Genomic DNA, 24,926 nt, shown 5'->3' with positions numbered 1-24,926 from the left:
CGGAAATTGTCTGCTCTGAAGAACACCTGTGTCCTTGCTGCAGCTCTGACACCTTGGTTTCTCAAACTGGCAAGGCCTGAGATGAAGAATTTATTGAAACCTCTTTGTATGGCCTGAGAGCTCTGTCTCACCCTGTGAACTTACACAGAGTGGCACATACAGTGTAAAATGTGTATTGTAGTGTTGCTGTATTTCCTCGAGTAGCATCAAGTAAGTCGTTAAAATGGGAAAGTCTTCTCTTGAAACCCAGGGTTATGGGTTAAAATTAATGATTTTTTTTTTTTTTTTTGTGTAAAGATATAAATATTCTTCCATGGTTGTGTGGGAATTTTTGTCTTCACAAAAGGGGTGTGAGACAGAAGGGATTTCTGGGAGACAGTGTAGAGGCGTTGGGATTTTTTTTCAATAGTGAGGACAGGGGACTTGTGGAATTAGCTTCGCTGAAGTAATGGTGCCTGTGAACACATCTTTAACAAGATAAAGAGTGTTGCTCTTCCTGGTGTCCCTCTTGTTTATGACCTTATACCATAATAAAAGGGAATATATTATGCTCTTTTTCCATCCTTTCCTGATAGAAGCCTTGTTGTTGGCCAGTGTTGGTGAATGGAAGGGAACAGGCACACTGACAGAAAGCCACACCTTGCTGACAACTGAGGTTCAGCATCCTTTGAGCAGATTTTTGTTCCCTGTTTATCCATTCTAAAGTGTAATATTGGCTTTAATATGTCATAGTTGGAGATCTGCCTTGCATTTTCCTATGTTTGTCTACTTTTCCTTTATATCATGAGTTTTCCTTTCTCTAGAAAGTGCTGTTACTTTATGTGTCAGTCTATTCTCTGGCAGAATACAATCACTATGGCAAGAGGATAAAAGAGAAGCCAGATCTGCTTCAAGAGTTATTGTTCAAAATGCTTCTAAAAATGTAAATTTCTGTTTACGTGGCTTGAGGAAAAAGGGGAAATCCCATGCCACTACTTATCAACTTGACCTTTTGGATACAAGTCCCTCCCTTGAAGCCATTTATGGCTTTATTTTTCTATGTAGAATTGTAGGAAAAAAACTCTGTACAAAGGTAGCATCATAATAAATGGGGGGATTGGCATCCAGCCATGCTATTTTTAGGCAATTGTGCTCTTAACTTGCTGATCTAAGTGTTCTGGACAGTAAGTGGGGGAGACATTGTACTAGAAATGTGTGCTCACATAGCTGAATCTTGTCTGGAAACAGAATGAATAGCAGACTTCCAGGAGGGCAGTTTATGGAGCCGCGACTGGAATATTAGTAGGTAAAAAGGGTGCCCTGGTGATTAAAGCACAATGTTTGCAATGCAGACTTTTACTCGAAAGCTGTCAGCTCTGGCTTTCTCCTCAGTTGAGAAACTGAAATATGTGCAGTCTGTTCTGTATGGGCTTAGGGAAGAAGTGTAAAAAACTATTTTCTGTTCCATGGTGGCAGTGGGGGAAGAAATGCCAGTTGCTCTCAATCAAATTGCTTCCAATATTTAAGCTTTTCTTAAACAGTGTAATGACCTCCCCATCTAAGCAAGTGGTGTAGTTTTGGAAACCTTCAGAAAGGAGTATGTCTCACAGCAGATTTCTGATCATTCCTTTGTCCCTTATGCCTACCCGCTGTCTCAGGTTGTTAAAGCTGACACAAGGCAATTCTTACTAATTTTCATTCTGACCTTGTTTCATTCTTGGTGATGTGTTCGTTTTTCCTTGGTTTAAGCTGTGAGTGAGTCTATGCCTTAGAGTTCAGTTCTGTCACCAACATGGTAGGTTCACCTTCCTCCTGCAGTGCACTGTTAACTTTGACTCTTCTGGCACAGAGCAGCACCATAAACCACATACAAGAGCCAATCCAAGCTTTCAAGGAATGAAGTCTTCAAGGTAGATCCGTCCCTGTCCCACTGCAGTGCTGTGGCAGAGGTATCCAAAGCCCCAAATTACCTGTATCATGAAACCATTGCATTGGTTGCATATAAGTACATATTAAATGCATGTGTTTAGGTTACACTTGGATGTTCATATGTTCCCTTGTTTCAGGCAGTATAAAGTAACAGTTGAGGGGAAACTAAGGAAAGATGCAAAACTTCATAGTGTGACCAGTTGGTGTATTCATATATTTGGTGAAACTTGACAATACAGTGAAGTGTTGGATAAATACCAGTTGCCCAGCATGGTGCTGCTGATCACCTGTGTAATATTTTCCTATGCTTTGTGCAGGGTGATAAATTTTAGTCTATTGACATCCAGTCATTAGAATTATGTAAGCTGACTTCCCCAGTGATTGAAATAATAATTAAGGGATAAAAAAGGCAACAACAAAACCCCCTAGAATAGCATTAAGGTTAAAACAAAGTAGCATCTTTAAGTCCCTTGACTAAATTTAAGTGTATTGCAGAAGATGAGGAATGCAGCTTTGCCACAGGGAACATCATACTTATACCTCTTACACTGAAAACTTGTCCTTAAATACCCTCTTTGTTTAGTCAGGATTTAGCTTTAGGTTGAGCTCCCCATCAAACCACAGTAAGGGTATTGTATAATTTTGAACACTTAAATTAGACATAGTGCATAATTCTAAATAGAGCTACACATCATGCATGATAATCACAGTGTTCTTGGGAGTTAAGCTGAATTCAAGATGCCCTAACCAGAAATGATGATTGTGATGATGGTTTTATTTATTAACACACAGGAACCCTGATATTAGAGCAGGAGCTCCCTTAGCATTAAGCCCACATAGAACTGTAGCATTATAAGCTAATTAAAATTCTGCATACTGCTGTTTATAAAAACAAATTATAACATGTTTTGTGCTTACTGTCAGTTCTCAGCAACAGGTGCTTTGTTAACAAGAAGCTGTCTATTTTGGGAACTCGTGTTAAAGCGGCTTTTATCTCTTCTGGGTTTGATATGCTTAAAATAAGTGAAACTCATGCTCTATTGAGAGAAGATTACTTATTCACTGAAGCTCAAAAGAAGCGATTACTGAATCTATATCTATTCTTTCAGTAATTATGAGGGTAATCTTGTAAGTGTTTGAATCTTCTTACAGATTATTCTTCATCAGCTTGTAAAGTAAAACCTGTTTTAAAATATAGCATTAAAGATAGTTTATGGAGTTGCTTTCCTGCATCCATTAAACTTTGGTATTTTAAAGGAATGTAGAGAATTCTAGTATCTCCTGGTTCTAATTTTATACAACCTCTGATTTCTGAAATGACCAGCTTCAAAATACGATGCCAAAGAAAGCAGAATGTAGCCCTGTCTGGTCTGTTTCAGAGTAGCCTTTCTTAACTTTTATAGAGCATTTTAAAAGAAGGCATTTCTTTACTGACAGATTTCAAGTGAACCCTAAATTTATTTATAGGGCTGTGTAGAAATACAAAGGGCAACTCAAGGATTCCTGCAGCACCTGAATGCCAAAATACAGGTATGAGATGGCACAAACTGCAGAGGAAAGAAAAGAGCTCCTCGAGCAGTATCTGCAGCTTGCGCAGCTCGACACCGGTTCAGCCACACACGATGGAAACTGTGGTTTGTGTGAACTGACTTAGCAGACTGCTGACAAGCAATTACTGAGATGGTTTGATTTTTCTAATGGGTGTAACTCCTGAATTTTTATTCCTCTTTACCAGAGACACCAGAGCAAGCACTCCCTAAAAGTGTGCTCTTTTAATAGTAGCTGGATATTCCATCACAAGTGTAACTTCATGTAAGGTTTCTGAGGCAGTCTCATCTCAGACAGCCATTTTCCAAAAATGGGCCTGCTGAACCTGTCTGCCTTTAGCCTTAAATTTTGTGTGATCTGGGCAGGCTAAACTTAAGTACAACCTCATATTCTGGGAGAAGAACACTGTCCTCTGGGTTGTGTATGGACATACAGTGCTTTGGGTTGGACAGCATGGCCATTGGGGTGGCTGACTGGTGTCCTCTGTGTTCCTCAGATACGCCTCTTGGGCTTCTCTCACCATGACTCCCCCAAAGATACCAGATTAAAACCAGCTTCCCAAAACACAAGACGTGCTCTTTCCTCATGTTGACTTTTCTTTGTCTGTAATTCCTCAGAAACTGTCTTTACTTTGTACAGAACAATTATAGTTACTGTGTTGCTCTCAGTGTTTTTAATGTTTAACTAGTTATTTTTATTGAAGGTCCCTGTCGTGTCTTGCTGTAAACAAGCGTGTCCAGCCCAAGGGTTATTTGCTGGTTTTTCTCTTGAACCTAAGAAGTGACTTTGTGGTGTGCGTGAGTTTTGTTTTGTTGTTTCCACTTGCATTCAGGTTGACCTCTCCAAAAAGGCAGCTTTGTCAGCTTAGATTTTCTGATAGTCATCACTGAAGAGACAGAAACTTAGAACATGTTGGTGATGCTTTTTCTGAAGACATCTCTGTGCTGGTCTGGACTGGAGTCTGCTGGATTAACTGGGGTTGCTTATAAATGTATTGTGCTGCTGGGGAATAAGTAGTAACTAAGAGGCTTTTAAGTTTTCTAAGTCAGAGGAAAAATTGATGTTTCTTTGAATCTCACAAAGTTTTGATGCTGTCATATGCAGGGGCCTAATTCTAGTGGTGCTGCAGTGTTAGTCTTGAACAACAAATGTACACGCTTAAATGTATTAACAGTGATAATCCTTGGTGTCTTGACTTCTATTTTGCTGCTTTAGGCTCAAATTGAAAAACATGATAAATAAGAGTGTTGAAGGCTTTATACAGAGTGCTGCATTTAATCTTTTAGGTGCTACAGCAGTCAGCACATGCTTCAGCTTAAAGTAGTGGTCATTCCTGCAAAAAACCTACCATCACACTGATAGCTCTGTGTGGTAGCTTTTTGGAATTCCAACACTTTCATGAAAATTCTCTTGTCTGTATTCTGCCTCTGAAATCCAGCATAAACAAAATGTGTTTCCTCCTACGAGGTAGTAAAACGTCCGTGTTACTTAGCCTTTTAAATTTGTTTTCCTTTTAGGAATAATCTTCAGTAGAATAGTGAATTTCATGGATTTGCCCCTTTATTATGTGTAGTGACTCTACAAGAAAGTTTGGAAACTAAATAAGTAACACTTGCTTATACTTCTGGTTTTTGTTTGTAGACTTCAAGTGGTCACTGCAAGTAATTTGATGCTTTTGCATGAGGTGAATGAGAATCTGAGGTACCTACAGCAGTTAATCTTTGGGTCTAGTAATCCTTACTTTGCAAAGGTTAAGCGTGGCTACAAGTAGTAATTACAGTTTCAAAGTAACATCTATTAATAGTGTATGCAGACAAGCATGAGAATCTGAGTCCTTATTATCAGTGATCTCCTTGATACCAGTATAGAATCTGTGTGTCTTTGTTCTTGCCTAGTAAGAGTGAAGAGGTTGTAGTGAAATGTTCTCTTGTTCCTCGTGTAACCTTGAGTACAAGAGCAGACAGCTGTACATAGCAATATACACACTAACACTGGAGGCTTTGTCTATACCAAGCGTTCCTGGGTTGTATGATATTCTGGCTCAGATTAGTTATGAAAGTTGCTCATGTTCTTTCCCTTCCTAAGACCTGAACTCTCTCTTTTCTGTCCATCTGCCACTTCTGAGTTCACCCTTTCTCTCGTGTGTGGCTCTTTTCCAGTAGTGTGATTCTTTCACAGTCTTCCTGTAATCTTAAACCTGGGATACAGCTTTCTTAAGAGTCCAAAATTTACCTATATTTTAACTCGTGTACTGAAGGATTTAAACGTGCTGACTGCCTAAGTTTGAGGTGAAAAGAAACTTCTGTAACTTGTTCCGTCTTTTTGTGAAGTTTCTGCTAGGAGTGTCTGATATATCAAAGTGCTTGATTTTAAAATAAGTCTATGCATGAAACAAAAATAAAAAACTGTTCAACAGGAATAGACAGGAACATAAGTAGATAGTGAATGACTTGTCAAGTGAGTTGAGAGAACATCTTATGTAAGTCTTTGGTCACTAGTGTGAGTATTTTGTTTTTGATACTAAGTCATTATATAAATTCTACTTCAGTAGTTTTAATTGCAACTTAAGTCTACTTAGTTGTGGACAGGAAGAATACTGGAGGCCTACTGAAATGAATGGAAAGCTTTAAAATGCATGGATTCTCTTGGTGCTGAGGAAGTTGGATCACTCCTGTGTTTTGAAAAATGCAGCAGCTGTGTGTTCTGCTGCTACAGGAACAAAGAGGTCGCTGCCCTTACAGATCTGCTTGCATAGTTGGTCCTTAACCATATTCACTTTTTTTAACTCAAAGCATTCTGATGAAACTGGGTCAGAGTGTAATACACATATAGCTGTGCTGGCAAATGTGAACCAGCTGCAGTCTTTTAGCCAGGGTGAGCTGTAGATGAAATGACATGTCTGACTGCAACCAGCAAGCTGGGCTGAGCTGTAATGACTGAGGCCCCTATTCAAATCTGCCAGTTCTTCTTGGCTCCGCAGCAAGTTGCTGGGACATGGCAATGCCTTAAAGCAGTTACAAATGACTGCTCAGTGAATTTAAATTGGAGCCTTTTGGGAGACACTAAGTAAGTAAAAAGAAAACAGGGTTGTTCTGTAGCTTGCTATTAAATTGTGAGTCTAGTGCTTTATACCCTGAGAAGTGTCCTGCTTCGAGCAGGACACCTGAGCACCAAATTCCACTACGGAGCGATATCCTCAGTCACAGCCAGTGCTCTGGTAACTTCTGCAGCAAGATTCAACAGAACTCTGCTCTTGGGCCTTTTTTTGCCATTTGTTTTGATAAGCCTGTAGAGGAATGCATTTCCTATTTATTGTTTTTTGTACCAGCATGCCTTTTCATATGGTGGTACAGGTGGTTATTGGATGTCTGTGCCAGTACATGCTCTAAAGTGAAGTGTCTGCACAACTACGTGTCTTGCTTTTATTTGTGCCCGGGATGAAGCTTTATATGTTTAAGTAGCGCAAAATACCACTTCTGCAGTTTCTTCCTTGCTTCATTAGCTCAAAGAAAATGACCATTAGTACTGGTGCTACTTAAATCAGTGCTGAACTGTTTCATTATAGAGGTGATTATGACAGAGGAGGGAAAATTTTAATCACTTGTTAAAATTGGATTCATTATTTGAGTTGAGTGTCAGGTAAAACTGTCAGTGTGTTGGTCTTTCACAGGGAAGAGTAGCTCACACCAAGTGCTGTGCTTTCTCTTTGAGAAGCAGTTTCGAGCTGGCATTAGTGAGTTTCAGACTGTCTGGTGTGGTGCTGAGGCAGAATGCTATTTGGGTGGTCTCATCAGCCTCAGCGTTAGCATTTGGGAGAGATCCTTCCCATACCAGTCACAGATTTTAGGAGTGTTTGCAGAACACAAGACGGTACTTCAGCTGGGGTAGTGGATGTGAGGATCTCATTTTCTTACCGCAGCCTGAAGTATGAGGATAACTGGAATTTAGGAGACCTTTTTCTTTGGGGAAGACAGCTGAACAGAAGGCTGGCTTCTGTGTGTGGGACTTTTTTTTTCCTTGTTGAGAAGGGGGGGAAAAGAGATTATTCTTAAACCTTGTGTGTTTAATCCTGCTAAATGCTGCTCTCTCTGATCTTGCTGATTAACATTTGAAGCCTATAAAGCTAGAGTATCAGTTATTTGAAACTAATAGCATATAAACATTTTAATTAAAACAAAGAGAAGAAGATGGGGGGAAGACCAGTATTGCAGTGCCTGCTCTGTGGAAAAAGAATGTACACAAGTATTTTATTTACTTTACAAAGTATTGGAAGAGGTAGCTCTTTCCTCAGAGAACTTGATGGCCATAAGAGTTACCCTACTTTAGTGCTTTAGCTCTATACATTTTACTGTCAGGAACGCCCTTTATATATTTTTGCTTGGTACAGAGAGGACTTTACTCTGAGGATGTGCTATAGTGAGGGGGGAAAGGTGGGACCCGTAGCAGCAGTAGTAAGGAGGAAGGCCTTATAGATGCATCAAGTTGTTTGTGTATGACCAGAGTAACAGGAATGGGTAGACTTTAAGCACCAAAGGAGGACTTAGCCTGCAAAGCTATGTCCTGCCATGCTTATAGTAACAATAAATATTTTTGAGAAGCAAATTGAGGTAATTTCATCTTTAATTTATCAGCTAATGCAAAAAGAGCCAGTTTATTCCATAATCTTCAACAAAGTGGATGTTCTGGGGTTGCACTGAGAGGAGCTGTTTGAGGCTCTTGCACTTCCTTCTAATATGCTTCCTTCTCATTAGTGCTTGTACAACTGGTTATACAACTATACTGCAAAGGAGAGCAGGGAAACGTGCTTAAAATATTGTAAAGAGTCTGTTGTTCTGGGTTTTTTTCTTTAAAATGAATCAATTCTGCATTCAGAATAACATTCAGAATTCAAAGAATTGCCCTGTGCATGTTGTGCAAGCACAGCTCGGGGGGAACAGACAGAGCCCAGAGGCATTTCCAGGAATTTTACAAGTTCAACGTTTGTTTTGTGACACCTCAAACAAGTAGGACATACATGTAGTCATGTTGATCCTAAGACCTTGCAGTCACTTTAGGTATGAAATTGCTTCCAGTTTCATACTGAAGCCAAGCTAGGAGACCAGTTTTGAAATACAGAATAGGGTATGCACTTGCACTTGGGATTTATTTTACAGTGGGCTTGATGCTCAGCAAGAGCTGACTGCCCCTAAAGAGGGTCGTCCTATTTTTAGACATGTCACTTCCTGTGCAGTGTGTGTCAGTTCTCTGGAGCTGATCTTCTGTCAGATCAGCAAGCTCTCCAGTCCACCAGAATAAATAGTCCTGTTTTTTCCATCAGATGACTGAACTGATCTGACTGGAGGCAGGGGCAGGAGTGTGCAGCAGTGGGAGTGGGCTCGCCCCTTTCACTGCACTGTTCCAGCAGTGACTACCCACCATTACTGGCTTATGGGATGTTTGGATCTCCCTGCATGAGGAATTATGGACAGTTTTGAGACAAAAATCTGAAGCTGAGCCAAAAACTGGGGTGATTGGAGGTCCTTCCCTCTCCCGAAAACATCTGTTCAATGATCTCCTGCTGTTCGTGTTTGCTGAGCTGGGGACAGAGTCCGGCTGCTCTGCCTGTGGCTGTTTCCTCCTGCCCGGGCGGTGGGGAGGAGAAGTCCCTGAGGCTCAGTGCTGTGTCATCCCGGCCCTTGCCCTCTCGAGGGAGGGAGTGGATGTGTACGGGAGAGGTATGTCTGAGGTGCAGTGCCAGGAACTGCCAGCACTTGGATCTCTCTCAATGCCTGTTTTTGGCTAGTGGTTCTCCTAATTCCTTAAGCCTCTCTGCTGCTGAAACAAGTGGCTCCACACGTGTCTGCAGCTAGACCCTCTCTCCTGCCCAAACAGCACACGTGACAAAGGAGCTGAGAAACCAGTCTGTGGTGAAACTAATTGGCAGAAGATGGAGTGGTTGACTTTAAGTTTGATCACTTCCTTGTTTCATTTTGGTGCATGTGAGCACTGAAAGGGAGGGCACAGCATGAGGGAGAGGGAGTGAGAGCTTATTATACTGGCTTGGCATTCTGTGGCTTTAGGGTTCAAATGGATGAGTTCAACCATCTCAGCAGCTTACAGGCTGCTAAAACATGTGTTGTTCCTCCTGGTCACATGTCATCCCTCACATCAATTCCAGAGGTTTTCCTCTGTTGTGCTTTCTGCTTTTCGTGTTTTGGTATGTGATCTAATTGAGCTCACTGAACTGTCAGAAAACTGTATGTGGTGGTGATAGCCCTTTTTTTTCCTGGTGGTTTTTTTTTTTGGTAGTTCATGGCACTGATTGGGTGGGTGAGGGTCCAGCTGAGCACTGGAGCTGGCATGGGGGACTGTACACAATTGCCCCCTTCAAACACAACAAGTTGCTTTGTTGGTGCAATTTCTTTCTCATTTTACTTTGTAACATTGCATCAGTTTGATCCTACCTCTTCTTTTTATTCCTCAAATATTAGCAACCAATGAAGGATATTCTGCTTCCTGTGGCCCTTATTAAAACTCTTCAGAAGAATCCCTGGCACTTCCCCTTGGAGATTTAAGTGTTCTGGAAGCTCATGCCAGTGGCTTGTGCTTTGGCTGGTGACAGTACCCACTGGTTAATGAACTTGGGAACTGGCTTAGCTGGAACTCAGGCCAGCTTTTCTTGTTTTTCATCTGGGCATCTTTGTGCACCTTTCACAATTTGTTTATTAAATGGGAGCAGAATTATTTATCTTTTTACATCCGTCTTAGAGATTGTTATGCTGTGTTTGCATTTGCACCTGGTCCCTTCAGCAGCACTGTGTTGGGGAATATTAGCAGTAGCTGGTGCTGTTATTGAGTTCCCATGTGTTGCTTGAAGCTGATATTGAACAGAAAGGCAATCATGGTACATTTTGAAAGTTAGTGTGGTAGGGTTCTTTAATATGCTGCTGCCTAAAATTAAAAGGATTAATATGTGTATTGTGACATTGAATCTCTATTAGCACTTGAAATTCTCAGTCAAAAGTGTTTTTAATTAGTCTTTCAATCTTAAGCATTCTATGCCAAGAGTGACTTGCGTAAGGTTTCATCCTTAAATTGTTTCTAGTTACCAAAGCACAGAAAACTCATCTTCATTTACGTTCCCCTGAAATGGCTTTGCTGGATGTTGGGCCCAGCATAAAAATTAAATTCCCACTGCACTACTTGGAGTTTCACTCTGAAGGGCTGTCTGGGGAAAGGCAGGAATGAAAGTGGTCTTTCAGCTACAAGTACAGTACTTCAGCAAAATCAAATTTAGCTGTCCTGTGAGGTCAATGGGGGCTTTGTATGTCGAAAGCAAGTGCTTCTGTATTGGGGTGGGGGAGTGCAATCAACAGCTGAAATAAGCTTAATTGCAGGTTGAAGCTGAAAAAGGTACTATCAGATTTTGTCTTCTTGCCTGTACATCTTCCTTATCATATATCTTGAACACCTTCTCATCCTAAGAGTCACTTATTGCTGTGAGCAGAAGACTTGTTTCTGTGTTACTGTTGGCTTTGCAACCCAGAGGTTTGCTCTTGGTATCAATTTCATATGTTTTGGGGAAATAAAAACAAAGTGCAGTGGGATGTGGGTGTGAGAGGAGATGAGGAGATTTGTCTGGAAACAAAATAATGGGAAAGGTGTTTGTATTTGAAGCCAAATGCATCTTATGTAAAAGGAAATCTTTTTTTACCCTGGTGCTTCTTACTGTGGTTTAATCTAGTTTTATAACGTGGCAATTGGTGAAGTATTCAACTATCTTGAAACCACTTTCCCTCTGTTTTGTTTTTCTTTTCTTTTGAAACGTATACTGATGTTACTTGAAAGATTGATTTCAGGTTTTTTTCAGTAATGTTGCTCTTTTTTGCTTTGACTGAAAGAGTTAAAATCACACATGCTTCAACCTAATTTTTAATCAGGAAATATAAAATGACTGACCCAAGTCAATCTTGAATGAAATAATTGATACCTTAATATACATAGTTTCTTAATGAGAAACTGTTTTTTCTTTCAAAACTGATTTAAAAGGCAATTGTATATTTATAGAGTGGGGCAAAAAATGGAAAATTAATTTCATCTCACTGAGTGACAGATGTCAAAACTGATTTACAAGTTAGATACTTGATAATAATTAGGAGGCTCAGAATACTGATGAAAATGGTCATTTGCTCTAGTTTTCTTGTAAATATCTGTAAACCTTCTTAATATAAGCCAGGGACAAAAACATATAAATTATACAGTTGAAGATTAAATCTAAGGATGTTAAATATCATGGCAACTCATATATCTCTAGATTTTCACACAAACTTGATAAATAGGTATGTGTACCTGGTCTCATTTTTTTTGACTGAAAGGGTGATTTTTTTTTTTTTGCATGTGAAAAATCATAACACAGGGTTTGTGGTAAGAAGTCATGTTGTCTTTCACTAATGACGCAGTGACTAAACAGTGACGTGTGAGTTCATGTGACTGCTGGTAATTATAATTATTATGCAGTAAGTAAGCCTGTGTTACCATGCTGGTCTCTCATTTTACAGTTCTCATGCACAGTATTAGGTGTTCAGGTTTCAAGGAGAATTCAGCCTGAGTTGTCCCCCTCACCTATCTCCCCTCACCTGACTGACAGATGCAGTGACGCTTCCAATATTTGCTAAAACGAATTTTCTTTGTGGGTATATATTGAACATAAATTGGTGGGGCTGGGAGGATCTGAATGTGTGGGTCATGCAAAGCCCACAGATGACTGTATTTGTGGTGCTGGGCAGACTTTATGGACTTCTTGGGAAAGGGCACTGAGTTACCCACAAGGCATTTATTCTGGAAGATCTTTTTGCTGAGCTATGGGAAACTTCAGATTTTCAAATGTCAACTGTAAAAGAAAGGTTTTCTCAGGCCTCTAAATACCGGGTTGTATGTATCAATTTCAGGTTTATAGAAGAAGGGAGAATGGCTCAAGAAACGAACCGTAGCCAAGTGCCTATGCTTTGTTCCACTGGCTGCGGATTTTACGGGAATCCTCGCACAAATGGCATGTGTTCAGTGTGCTACAAAGAACATCTTCAAAGGCAGAACAGTAATGGTAGAATTAGCCCTCCTGGTAAGTAACACTGACATATGTGTGTTTGAGCAGCTCAGGCTGACACAGTGGACAGCAGCTTCCTGCTCATGTCCAACTACTAGATGTTAGGAGCAGTAAGATGCTTGAGTAAAATGGTTTGCACTCCCTCATGGAATGAGCCCGGATGAAATGCTCATAATATGATTGTGCTGCGATTAATCTGCTCAGAAGTAGACTCCTGATACCTTTGGTAGTCATTTGAGGGTTTCCAATTTGAAGATCTAAAAATACAGAAAAAATACCAACATATTTTTCCTGAAATTACTGACAGTAGAGATAAGATTTACCTTGGGGTATGTTTGTGAAAAGCATTTAAAATACAGGTGTTTAATCTCTGCAGCCTCACGCTGAAGGATTAACCTGTAGACACTTGATAGTTTCTCCTTATCTTCAGATACTTTTTGTTCTTTTTAGCCCAGTGCCCTCTATACTATCCTTTCCTTCAACTTGACCTTTTAAATTGAAGAAAAAGCTTCCATTGAAATCTGGGGATCTAAGTTCTACAACTTCAAAATGGATCTGAATTTGGCATTAGGATGCTGTGTTAGTGTTTCTCACAGATCCATCTTGGTTTTTCAAACAAACCCCAAGCTTCTTATGTCAGAATACTGCAGTTTATGCTGAGAAAGCTGTTTGTCGATGCTTTAATTAGCAAAAAATAGTAACTATTTCAAATCTCCAGCTTCAAAATTCTCCACAGTGTAAGTTCTGGGGGCCTGGGGCTGGAATGAGATGGAGATATGGCCAAACATAATTACTTTTTTGTAAAGTTATGTTTCATTATGATATAGGCAGAGATTCAATTACTTTCCTGGCTAGTGTCACAGGGGTCAAAGAGTAATTGCAGTGTGTAACTTTTGTAATCCCAGGAAGTAGTGTAACACATTCTGCATTGGTCCGTGTCTTCCAGCAGCCTCTGTCAGTAGTATAACCGAGTCCTTACCGGTTCAGTGCACAGAAGGCAGCACCCAGGAAACTCAGTCCACTTTAGATTCTACATCGACTCCATCTATGCAGCCAAGGTAAGGTGTCTTTATGTAAAAATCTGTGTCAAGAAATGAAGTGTACTGATCCTGCATAGTTTAAATGCTGGGACCTGAATTAGGGGAAGGTGTAAGATCTAACTGCTGACTTTAAAGCATGGGATCTCATGGTGAATACTAGCAGATCTCTCAGCTTCATCTTGCATTCAAATGGAAATTCGTCTTTAGAATTTAGCCTCAAATAGGAGCATTGCCAGCTTCATGCTGTTCTGAGATTTGTCTGGCTAGTCTTCTGATTCCACAACTTGCAGTTGTATGTTTACCAAAGGAGAGCTCTTTTCACCTTAGAAATTTGAGGGGTTTGTAAAATGGCAAAGAGCTGCTTACCAGAGCTTTCATAAATAAATGTGTGATAATGTGTTAAGAGCCAGTTGTTTCACAAAGATTGGAGAGTACTAGGACAGGGGAAGGATATCTGAATCTTGGTACAAGTTATGCTACTGAACCGATCTCTGAATCTTGGTACATGTTGTGCTACTGAACTGATTTCTTATTAAACAAGTAATTTCCATCTGGATTATTCAAGGATACATAATGTCCTATTGCAAACTGCTCAGACTTACTAAGTGTTCTCCATTTGTAAAAGCTAAATGTTTGTATTTGGTGGCTGCATTTCAGTTTGGAATGACACAACCAACGGCACCTCAAGTGCTTTGGAAATTTTTTGAGTGAAAAGTGTTAGTGTGTTACACTATGGAAGCTAACTTGCAGAAATACTCATTCCAACTTTTTTTTTTTTTAAATCAGAATGTAGTAAAACACAGGTTGAGGGTGATTTCATCAGTTATTGCTGGCTGATTCTGCTCAGACTGTGTTTTCTGCTCCCTAGCTTTTTATAGGACGTGTTATCTCGTGCTTGGATCCTGCATATGAACCGAGAGCTAGGTGCCATGCTTGAGGCTATATTTAGTCTTTCCATTCTGAGACTTCTAGTTGGGATAGAAAATATATATCTTACCCTGAAACAACTCTTCTGGTGTGTGTAATAAAAAGAAAAGTCATCCAGGTCAGTGCACAGATCTGAACCAATTACAGTGCCTTGGCTTTGTTCTCATACAACTTCTGTAGAATCATGAAAGAGAATAAAAGCACCTCATTGATCACTGGCTTGATTGCAGGAGAAATAAGTGGATGGTTGCTCTTGGACTTGTACTTCAAAAGAATTGGTGTCACTTATTTGGCTTTTTCTCTAAAATAAAAAGTAGGAATTCAACTTCAGTCTCTGGGAATACCTCAGACTTACAATACTCTGAGGACACATACAGTAAATTGACAGTGTAACCAAAGCTGCAGTTGAAGACCTTTGTGCAGTTCTTGGCAGTTAAAATTGCAACTCGAGTACTCTGGTTGTGCCATGGACCTCTGCTGGGGGAGTGTCATGGTCTGCTGGCTCATGGGCTGCTGAATAATCCAATTGTTTGACTTCAAAGTGAATCCCTAAGTGGAAAGGAAGAAACAAATAATGTGAGTGAGGTAGGGCTACCTCCTGCTTGGGACTTCAGGTCTGCCTTGTCCTGGATGAGCAGCTTGGCTGGGAGCGACTGCTGGTGTTGAATTGGTTTCTTGTATATCTGTTCAGGGTGTTCATCTGTGAGTTTTCAGTCAGGCTGTGATTTAGCTGTGTGACTGACAGGGTGGGGAAGTTTGGCCAGCACTGCTTTATGCTGTGAAAATCTAAGGGGTTCTGTGTGCAGCTGCAGCTGCTTTATTGCTGGAAACATAGACATGCTGCAATCTTCTCATTCCTATCACTAGAACACCAAAAGTAGCTCCTCTACAATTATCTTGCTGACTTATGTTATAAAAATCCTTGCGTATTGAATGTTGCATTGTTGCTTTTGTGTAAAAAGATGGTCTGCCAAACTACCCAAAATATTTCCCTTTTTATAGTTGAACTGGTTTATTGCATTCAGTATGAATGCAAAAAATGTTTACCTTTTTTGTCAGTTCGGGTTGTGGTGTTTTTAAATCATTATAAAAACAACTTCAGAGTGTGAGAAGTTCTGGCATGCTTTTTCATCAAGAGGTGCTCTAATGTATCCTTTTCAGGAAAAGAACGTGGAAATGCATCATGAAAGTTGTAACTGTCTTCTTTTGCCCCCAGCCCTGTGTCAAGTCAGTCACTTTTAACAGAATCTGTAGCATCATCCCAACCGGATAGTACGGCTGTGGACAAAACAGTACCTGAGACAGAAGAATTGCAAGGTTGGTGCCTAGTTTTCAGAGGGAGAACTTAGGAATAATGTTTTTAAACTTTGACTGTTCTTAATATATTCCTGTTCAAGAGATGGCTGGTTCTCAAACCCAAATGTTCTGTGAAATCAGAAGGCAAAATAAGGATAAACTTTCTTTTCTTAAAAGGCAAGTCAAGCTGAAAACTGTTATGTTTCACTGGTGATGTCAGTATCTGCCATAACAAGTGTGTTAATTGGTGTTGGAAATGCACATTGTAAATCAACATTTTTTTTCTGTCTTTATGCCACAGCTATTACATGTAAGTAGAGTTTTGAGTATCTGCTACCTCTCAGAGGAACCATTTGCAGCAGATACCAGAGAGGTTTATGAGCATATTTGTGATAGAGGGTGTTATGACATAACCGTTGCAAAAACAGCTTTAATATCTTTTAGAAACAGGAAGCACCTACAAAAGAACCTTTCACCTATGAACTGTAGTGGTGTAATATTTTGACCTACTAAAATTCATTTTATCAAATATAAAATTACCAAACCACAGACTATACTTGGTCGAAGGAAAATGGCTGAGTGGGTTGTTTTAACTATATTGGCCTAAAATCCTTATTGCTGGTACAGTGTAAAGGTTTTGGTTTTTTTACTTTCTTTCTGTGTGCAAGTTTCAGAGCTTAAGACTAAAAATTTTTAATAATATTTTTTCGGAAATGCAAAAATGCCAGATAATATACAAAATGTGCTCAGATTTTTAACCTGTAGACATTATAAAAAGTATTTAAAGGTAAGTCAGTAAGTATTCTGCCTTTACTTCTGCTGACACAGTTAAGGCTTTAGTGGGTGAAGTCACTTTTCTGTCTAAACATAAGAGTTTGGATTTTCCACAGGTACAGCTTGTAATTCCACTTAAAGATGCTAAATATTAGTACTTTCAGTGTACCTCTGGTATCAAAGTTTTGCTTCTCAGATTTCTAAACCTGACCTGTCCCTTTTTGTGGGTTGGAATGTGAGAGTCATTAGTCAGCTACTGTGCTGGGTAAGGCCATGTCCTTGGTCACACAAACAGTGACTGTAAAACTTAGGAGAAAAGTTTTTTATGCTATTACTATTTTTACTAATCTTTGAGATAGTTCTCAAGGTTCACTTCTTACTCATTTGGATAAATTTGTGCTCCTTCTAATTCTCCACCTTTAAAGCTCATTCTTCTTAGTAGAAGGTAAGATAGGTTTCTCAACTTAAAGCTTTTAATTGGGGGGCATATCTTCATTTTTTACAGTATGTATTTCAAGGATCAACCTATATCAGGTGTTTGGATTACTCAGCTGTGTCCTGTGTCCTTTTCTTTGTACCCTAGTTTCTAAACTAAGAATACCACTGCCATGTAGTTGCAGTTCTAAATTACAGTCCCTATTTATAACTCACTGTGGCAGGGTCAACCTTATTTCCTTAGGAGTTTCTTCTGTGATATCCCTTAACTGAAAATTATAGGAAATGTGGTGTTTCCAGGTTTAAATATTTTGATTTGAAAATGTAAATTTGGAAAGAAAGCAGCTTAGAATGGATGCTAAGAGGATTTCATTGAATTGGTGTCACAGTTGTGTATCCTAAAGTTTCTTTTATTTTCCCCACATTTGAATTTCAGGCTGCTGTCAAGAATATAATACAAATGTGTGAAGCAAAGTTCTTTTAGTATTGCCTGACTTTCTAGCATTAAAAAAAAAAATTAGAAAGTCACAACAATGTGGTAATTGGTCCCAGACTGAAGAGCATCTAATGCTACTTCTGTTGATTTAGGGTAGGAAAAGGAGAAATTATGTCTGCTCTAATGACTTGTTCAGTATTTATTCTGCTAAAATCTTGCCTTGTGGGAATGTCTGTTTTGGGGCAAATTGTTCTATGCTACTTGTGTAAGGTCATGTATTGTATGTAGTTGAGTTCCCCGTAACTTGCCATTAAAACAAAAATTACCAGGCTACAACAGCATTGAAAGAAAGATTGGGTGAACAATTAAGCTTTCTTAGATTACTATTATTACTTTTCTAAAGCAGACAGATAAATGGGACTTGTGCTGTGTGCACACAGTCCTTGCTGTTTGCAGACAAGCTAAAACCATGAGGGGATAAAAATCCGAAAGAGCAGTTCAGATCTGTTTTTCTTTGTTCAATTTATGCATTGCAAAAGAATAGAGGAAAAACTATAGAATATAAGTCTAGACTTTACAGTTAGTGTTTCTGTGGTGATACTTGTAGATATGCAACACTGCAAAAAGCCCAGATGCTCTTAGATAGTAGTACTAGACTTTTTTTTAAACTTTAATGTTCTTAAATACCATGAAGATACCATTAAAGATGACCTAAAATGAAACTCATTAAGTACAATCCAGCTTTTCTAGAAGCTGTCTTCTATTCTGAGCATCTCTCCAACTCATTTTAGATTGCCTCCTGGGCTGTTGTACCTTTTGCTTAACATTACAGCCCTGTTAGGATTAGCCAGTCAGGATTCCTGATTTGTTAGCCAGAGGATTAACCAGGCTGCCTCCCAGCAAGCCTGCAAGCGGGTAAAGAGGCACTTCCCTTCCCTAGGATTAATGAGTTTAAAACCATCCAGGTTAGGATTCATGCCTTGTATTTCAGGCAGGTTTTCAAAGGTAAATGAAACTTGTTGTGGAAGGCAGGAGCACTCCAGCACATACTTTATGGAGCTCTTAAAGCTGAAGAACATAGGGCTAAAAGTATAAATTGAACTGACAGATGGGCTCTCGGCCTGTTTGGGGCTGAGAATTTGAGAAAGCCAAAACAGCCCCTCTGATTTTCAAACTTATTGTGAGTTGGAGAGGAGCATTGCAAAATGCCATCACTCACGTAATGTGGTGTGGTTACTACTTTGAACAAACAGAGTACAAACTTAGATTTGAGTAACTGGGCACATCTAGGTTTTAGTGAGGTAAACCAGTTTAATTCAGTCATTGATGACTGAGTTTAAAAAATTGATACTAAAACAATTAAGCTGCTGCAGCATTTTATGTGGAGGTAACCTGGACCAAAGGTGAATGCAGTTGAACTAAAGGCTTTAGTTTCAGTGGACCTCATCAGGGCTGGTTCAGTAGGCAGTATGGGAAAGGAATTGATGGATACTTGAGATTTTTGTGATAGTACCAAGGAGGTAGAGTATGACTATGATATAAGTGTAGAAAATAATATAGTATATCCTGATATACTGGATGAATGTTCCAGGGAGAGAGGAAACATTCAACAGAAAGATATAAAGCTAAATTTTGTAGATGAGCGTGCTCTTACTTAATTTGCCTCTTCGTAACACTGAAATAGTGTATTTTAGGCTGATTAGTTGAGTTTAGTGTTAAAATGTTAGGAAGTAGTGATCTTCTGCTTAGGATTAACTTCACATTTCATTCGTCTGGTGGAGTGGGGTTTCTTCTTCCTAGGCCATCTAATCAGGTGCTCTTAAGAATTAAATGTAGCTTTTTATTCTCTTCCTGTGGGAATGAGGAACCTTTTTCTTTAAGAGGCTCTGCCTAGTTTTGCAGGGGTGATAAATGTAAAACATCCGGAGAGAGAAGAGAACAGATGAGGTGTCAGGAGTCTTGCTGCGCACACAGGGAGCCGAGTTGTGCCTTCAGGGATTTGCAAGGGCTGGAGCGAGCTCTGTCTTGCGGGTGCTGTTTTTGTGGTCAACCAGAGCACACTGAAGTTCAGGCAGGGTTGGCACAAACAAAGAAGCAGGAAAAGCTTCTACCTTCAGGAGGAAATCCAGACTCTGCTTGTTTTGATCAGCTAAGAACGTGTTCTGTAAATCGGGGAACTTTTAGCAGCCAACTCAACTTGTCAGCTCCAGAAAAATGAGTGTGTGTTCATGCCTTACTCCTTTTTGGTTTGGCACCCTGTACTGGTGCTGCCAGTGCTTCTGTGCTCTGGCTAAAGGCAGAGCTGGGGCTGGGGAAGGGGGGACTTTTGTTCAAGGAAAGCAGGCAGCAGCATCCTGGAATCCAGATGAAGTCCAGCAGCTGGGAGTGGCTGCAACATGTTTCCTGCAAGCTCCAAGCTGCTGGGCAGTCTTGTATTTTACCTGCCTTTGTTCTGTTGTGGTCATCACAGCTAGCTTATAGATTGAGCACTGAACCACTGGCACTTGGTCATCTAAGGGTGTCTTAGTGGTTGGGATATTCGTGATTGTCATCGAGGATTTTGAGTCAAATCTATGGCTTCTGTGCAAATTGAGACCTAAAATTTATGGTTACTACAGCAGATACAAAGTGAGTGACTTGTGGCGCAGTAGAAGAATCTTCCCACTCAGTTCTACACTGAGCAGCAGCTCTTAAATATTTTTAAACCTTTTTAATGTGAGAGCCATACGCACAAAGAAAATGTAAGTATGTATGAGAGCCTTGTTATGCAGGGAAGAGTGCCAGTTTTCCCTAAATTTAGCAAATAGTTACAGAGGCTTTTAGTGAAACTTATATTGAGGTAACTGGATTTTGCTACAACAGGAAATGCAAGCTTGAGAGTCTTAGCTGCTAGAGGCTAATTCATGGCATGAGGCTGCCTTAATGAATTAATAAACACTGCAATGTCTGTTTCATATAAAGCTGCAGAAGTTCATTTGAGTAAGTACCCTTCTGGTACTTACCTCTCCTATTTTAGTCCTTGCTGCTTTTGATTCTTATCTCGAAAACCTTTGGATGTTATCTGTCCACTCAGGAATGTGCCCTTTACAGCCTTTTAAAACCATTGAAGCTTTTTTGCCAACTATCAATTGTTAGAAATTTCAGGACAAAGAAGAGCTCTTCTTGTAACATACATGGTGATTTAAAAGGATTTAATAAACCATGTGTAATAGTATCTTTGCTAGATGAACTTGTGGAATATACTGTCCCCTCAGGCAAAGTCTTTGCTGGTGATCAGGTATCTTGCTACCCATTGATGTTGCTTAGTACAGACTATAATGTTTTGATACATAGACAAAATGATAAGTGCCCTTTCCTTTGAAAATAAAAAATCATCAGAATAGCAGCACAGGAAAAACCCCACTGGAATTGTCATGCAGAAGAGCTGTCGACTGGCATAGAACTAGCACAGAACTGCATCTGACAGTCTCTGCTGAACAAAAGTCCAGCTGCACAGAGATGCCTGCAGCTTTTTCCCTGACAAATGTCTGAGCTTACTGTTGTATTCCTTTCCTCACAGCACTGGTTCTAGCTCTGCTTCCATTGACATTTCTCCCAGCTGGAGCTGCAAATACTCATTTCTCCCAGTTCTTTGCTGCAAATACTCCTAACTTCTGTGTGCCTTACTCACTGGAGACTTGTTCTGCTGTGGTCTCAATAGGCAGAGGTTGGCTCTTAGCCCTTCTTGAAATGAAGTTGGGGGTTTTGGTTTCTATTTCTGTTTTGTAATGTAAGGAATGTGCAAATACTTGAGGAAAAGCAGCCAACTTCTATTTTTACCTGGGTCAGGCAAATACTACCATTACTTGTTTGTATTCTCCCATACAACCTATAACCTGTTTCTTTTAGATGTGAGAGAACATTAAAGTAGGTTGAAAGTGGCCTTAGCAAAAGCATCTTTAAAATTAGGTGTTCACCTGCTTCCTTCTGTGTTTCAGGACAGTGTAGTTCCTCCCTGTAAGTCTGTGCATCCAGAGCTGATGTTTCTCACCCTAGGTAGTGACTAACTCCTGTGTAGGCTTTTTCCAGGTGTGCAAGAGCAGCAGCATCACAGTGGTAGATATTGTTCTGAAACACTACATTCTGTGTGGTCTCAGTGTTGCAGCCTTCAGCAAAAATAGTGTTGATTCAGGATTTGAAAGAGGGTGTTTGGCTCAACCAATCCTGTTACATACAGTGCTTCTTACAAGCAGATTGTGGGAACTGGGCTGGTAAGCTGTGGGGAAACACTGGGGTGTTGGATTTTCGTCCCATATCTGAATCTTACTCTTAAACCTAATGTTTAATTACTCTGAGTTTTTTATGGTATTATATTGTGAACTTTATGTGAGCATTTAGTGAATCCTCCCCTTAAATTATGTTGATGGTCTAGAAGGAGGGAGTTGCAGTCACTGCTGAGACACCATTACACTTCAGGTGTGGAAGCTGCAGAAAAATGGCTAATTGTACATCATGAACTTTAAATTATTGTAGGACTTAGAGGAGGGGAGAGGCAGACTTTTTTTTCCACTGTTCTTATTAACTTCTTTAATGTCAGCTTCAGTGTCAGAGAATGCAGAGCCTACACCTGAAGAACAAGACAAGTCGCTTGACAAACCAAAACAGAAAAAGAATCGTTGTTTCATGTGCAGGAAGAAGGTTGGACTTACTGGTAAGAAATACTGATTTCAGTTTTCTGAGATTTGTTGTTCAAAGCCTTGGACCTTTGAAATGTTCTCTTAAAGGGAAGATGGGGCATGGTTGTCTCGATGTTGATTTGAGATAACACTTAGTCAAAGATGGTTTCTGCTGACTCTTGCTAGATTAGTTATTCATGTATTATTTTGTTTTTCAGCCTCCTGTCTTTAAGTGAAGTTCATAATTCCAAATACTTCCCTTAGGAACTCTGCTTAGCTGAGGAACTGGATGATAGTTTGCTGCCCTTCACTAACCAGCTTTGCAGTGGTCAAGTGAAAGGGCCTGAGAACTTGAGTTCTGCAGGGTGAAGGTTCATAAACAAAGAAAAGAGCACGAGGTGTCTAGGAATGTGTTCTATGCTAGTGTATAGCGTGATAGGAAGGAATGGTCAAATCAAATCTTCCTGTGATCACTTAAAAATGTATTATTTGTGATTCTTATGCTTTCTGCAGCAGAGGCTCTTTGGCTGATTGACACTGGTGACTGAGATTTATTGCTAGTGAGTGAATACATTCAGGATTTAAAACAAGCCAGTGTAATTAAGAATGTTGAAATGTCTAAGCTGCTGTTTCTGTCCACAGGGTTCGAATGTCGGTGTGGGAACGTTTACTGTGGAATGCACCGTTACTCAGATGTACACAGTTGCTCTTACAATTACAAAGCTGATGCTGCTGAGAAGATCAGAAAAGAGAATCCTGTAGTTGTTGGGGAAAAGATCCAGAAGATCTGAACTGCTGCTTCTGCTGGAATACAAAAATCCTTTGACCATCTGCAGATTAAATTGACTTGAGCTTTTTTCCTTAGTCATCAGGAACGTAGAGCAGTGTATCTTGCCTAGACCTTTTAATCATGCATGTCATCAGATGAATAGATTTTTTTGTTTTCATTTTTTTTGTTGTTTTGAAAATGACTCTGAACATTATTTTCATTGCAGTTTTCTGTGGCTGAAGACTTAAGTAAACTTTACAAATATTATCCTTTAAGATCATTTTAATTTTAGTTGAGTGCAGAGGGCTTTTATAACAAACGTGGAGAAAATATTGGAGGGCTGTGCTTTTCCAGGATAAAACATGCATGCGTTAACTTTGCAGTTTATTTTCTTGTTGTATATAGCTTTTCTCTGCAGCACAATTTCCTTTTTTTTTTTTTTTTTTGATAATGCCTTGTATGGCACAACTAGTTATCAGTAACTGAATGTATTTTAATCATTATGGCTGCTTCTGGTTTTTTTTCCCATTAACGAGAGGTTATACATGTTCGCATATTAGCTTGTTTGCACCCTCTACCTATTTATGTATGAATCATTTGTAATGAGAGTGTGTGCTGAGATTGTGTGGGGGATTTTTTGTTGTTTTCTTTTTTTTTTTAATTGGGGTTTGTTTTTGTGTGTGTGGGGGGAAGGCTGTATGCACTTCATTGACTGCAGTTTTCATTGGGATTTCATCCATCAGTTTGTCTGTACACAAATATGAAGAATGATCTGAAGTACCTGTGCTGTATTTATGTTTATCCACGTCTTAACTTTGATTAAATAAAATTTAAAAAAATCTGAGCCCCTGTGGCTGTCACTGGCATATATAACTTGGATTTCTCTTGCTTTCTTTTAATGGGGACCTTCCACTGGTGATTTCTTTACTTACAGTGTATTTATTCACAGCAATCATGTCTATCCCAATGCCAGCTAACTTTTGATTTATTTTTTTTAACCTTTTCACTGGTAACTATCAGACACCAGTTTCCAGAAGCTTTTTACTTTGTGTGTTGCTTCTGCCCGGGGAGTGCTTCCCATGCAGTGTGTCACTCATGTGCAGGAGTTTGGGTCATTTGTGACAATGTACTCGAGCTGGGGCAGACCTGCAGGTAAAACTGATGTGATCAGTGGAGATGTGGAGCAGCCATGTGTGTGATTCTGGTTCTAGGAAATGGAGCCGTGGGGTTTGGGATCCGCTATCTGACAGACAGCACTGCAGGAGGAATTGTTCTTTTATTGTCTTGTGAAGGTGCTCAGTAAGTGTCTTTCTTCAGGTGTCGTGAGATTAAAGTCGGTGCCTCAACCCTTCAACCCCCCTGGTCTTCTCCATAACTTTGAGGTGGTTTCTGTAGTGCCATGGAAACTTCAGCCAGTGTTGCTTATCACCAAACCTAACACCACAGTAAAGTAGCACCAACGTCCCTCCAAATGGTACTAATCTGCAGTTGAAATTTCACTGGCTGACTTGCTGTTGCTTTGAAGCATTTGTGAAATAAATGTAATTGCATGACTTTATTTAAAACATTAAATTTTTAATCAAAGCTGGCTCCATCCTTTAAAATTCAGAATGCTTTCTAAAAGCTATGGCTGGCAATTAGTAGATAAAGCACTACATTTGGGATATAAACTGTGCAGCAGAAGGGAGCTTTCTCTGGTAGCTATAGAAAGTAATCTGCAAAACCCAATAATAAAAGAAGTAGCTTGTGCTTGCAGAAATGTTGTAACCATAATCTATGAGCACATGGGTTTTTTAAAGGAAGGAATAAATAACTCTGACTGGCAAGTTTCAGTAATGGCCTGCCTTATCAGGGGTCAGAGATCCTGTGTTTCCTCAGAACACTTCCTCTTGCACAGCACAGACCATGGAAGAGCAGCAGCGTCATCTTTGGCGGGTGTTTGTTTGGTTTCCTCTTTGCTGCTACTTCCCTATTCTCTAATCCACTTTGATTTCTCCCTCTTCCCCTTTTCTGGTCTCTCCCTTTTCCTGAGTGTGTCCTTTTCTCTCTCCTATGC

General features: G+C 39.8%; 1 protein-coding gene across 10 annotated transcripts in view; it reads left to right on the top strand.

The window, feature by feature from the left end:
- The window catches only part of ZFAND6 (zinc finger AN1-type containing 6), a 36,527-nt gene extending 12,813 nt beyond the window's left edge, over positions 1-23,714 (top strand). For 7 of the 10 annotated variants that reach the window (XM_064668976.1, XM_064668971.1, XM_064668969.1 and 4 more), the window contains 5 exons: positions 12,384-12,553; positions 13,485-13,596; positions 15,722-15,822; positions 22,023-22,136; positions 22,744-23,714. In XM_064668976.1, coding sequence (XP_064525046.1) covers positions 12,403-12,553; positions 13,485-13,596; positions 15,722-15,822; positions 22,023-22,136; positions 22,744-22,892 — 627 coding nt within the window. In that variant the 5' untranslated portion in view covers positions 12,384-12,402 and the 3' untranslated portion in view covers positions 22,893-23,714. Of the gene's footprint in view, positions 1-193; positions 211-12,383; positions 12,554-13,484; positions 13,597-15,721; positions 15,823-22,022; positions 22,137-22,743 lie in introns of those variants that run through there. The other 3 variants (XM_064668975.1, XM_064668968.1, XM_064668973.1) reach the window with 2 other exon arrangements.
- The last annotated feature ends 1,212 nt before the right edge of the window (positions 23,715-24,926 follow it).

The sequence above is a fragment of the Pseudopipra pipra genome, chromosome 12 (assembly GCF_036250125.1).
Source record: "Pseudopipra pipra isolate bDixPip1 chromosome 12, bDixPip1.hap1, whole genome shotgun sequence".
Taxonomy (NCBI): Eukaryota; Metazoa; Chordata; class Aves; order Passeriformes; family Pipridae; genus Pseudopipra; species Pseudopipra pipra.
Note: the sequence above shows the minus strand (reverse complement) of the source record. Positions and strands in the feature narration are given on the sequence as shown.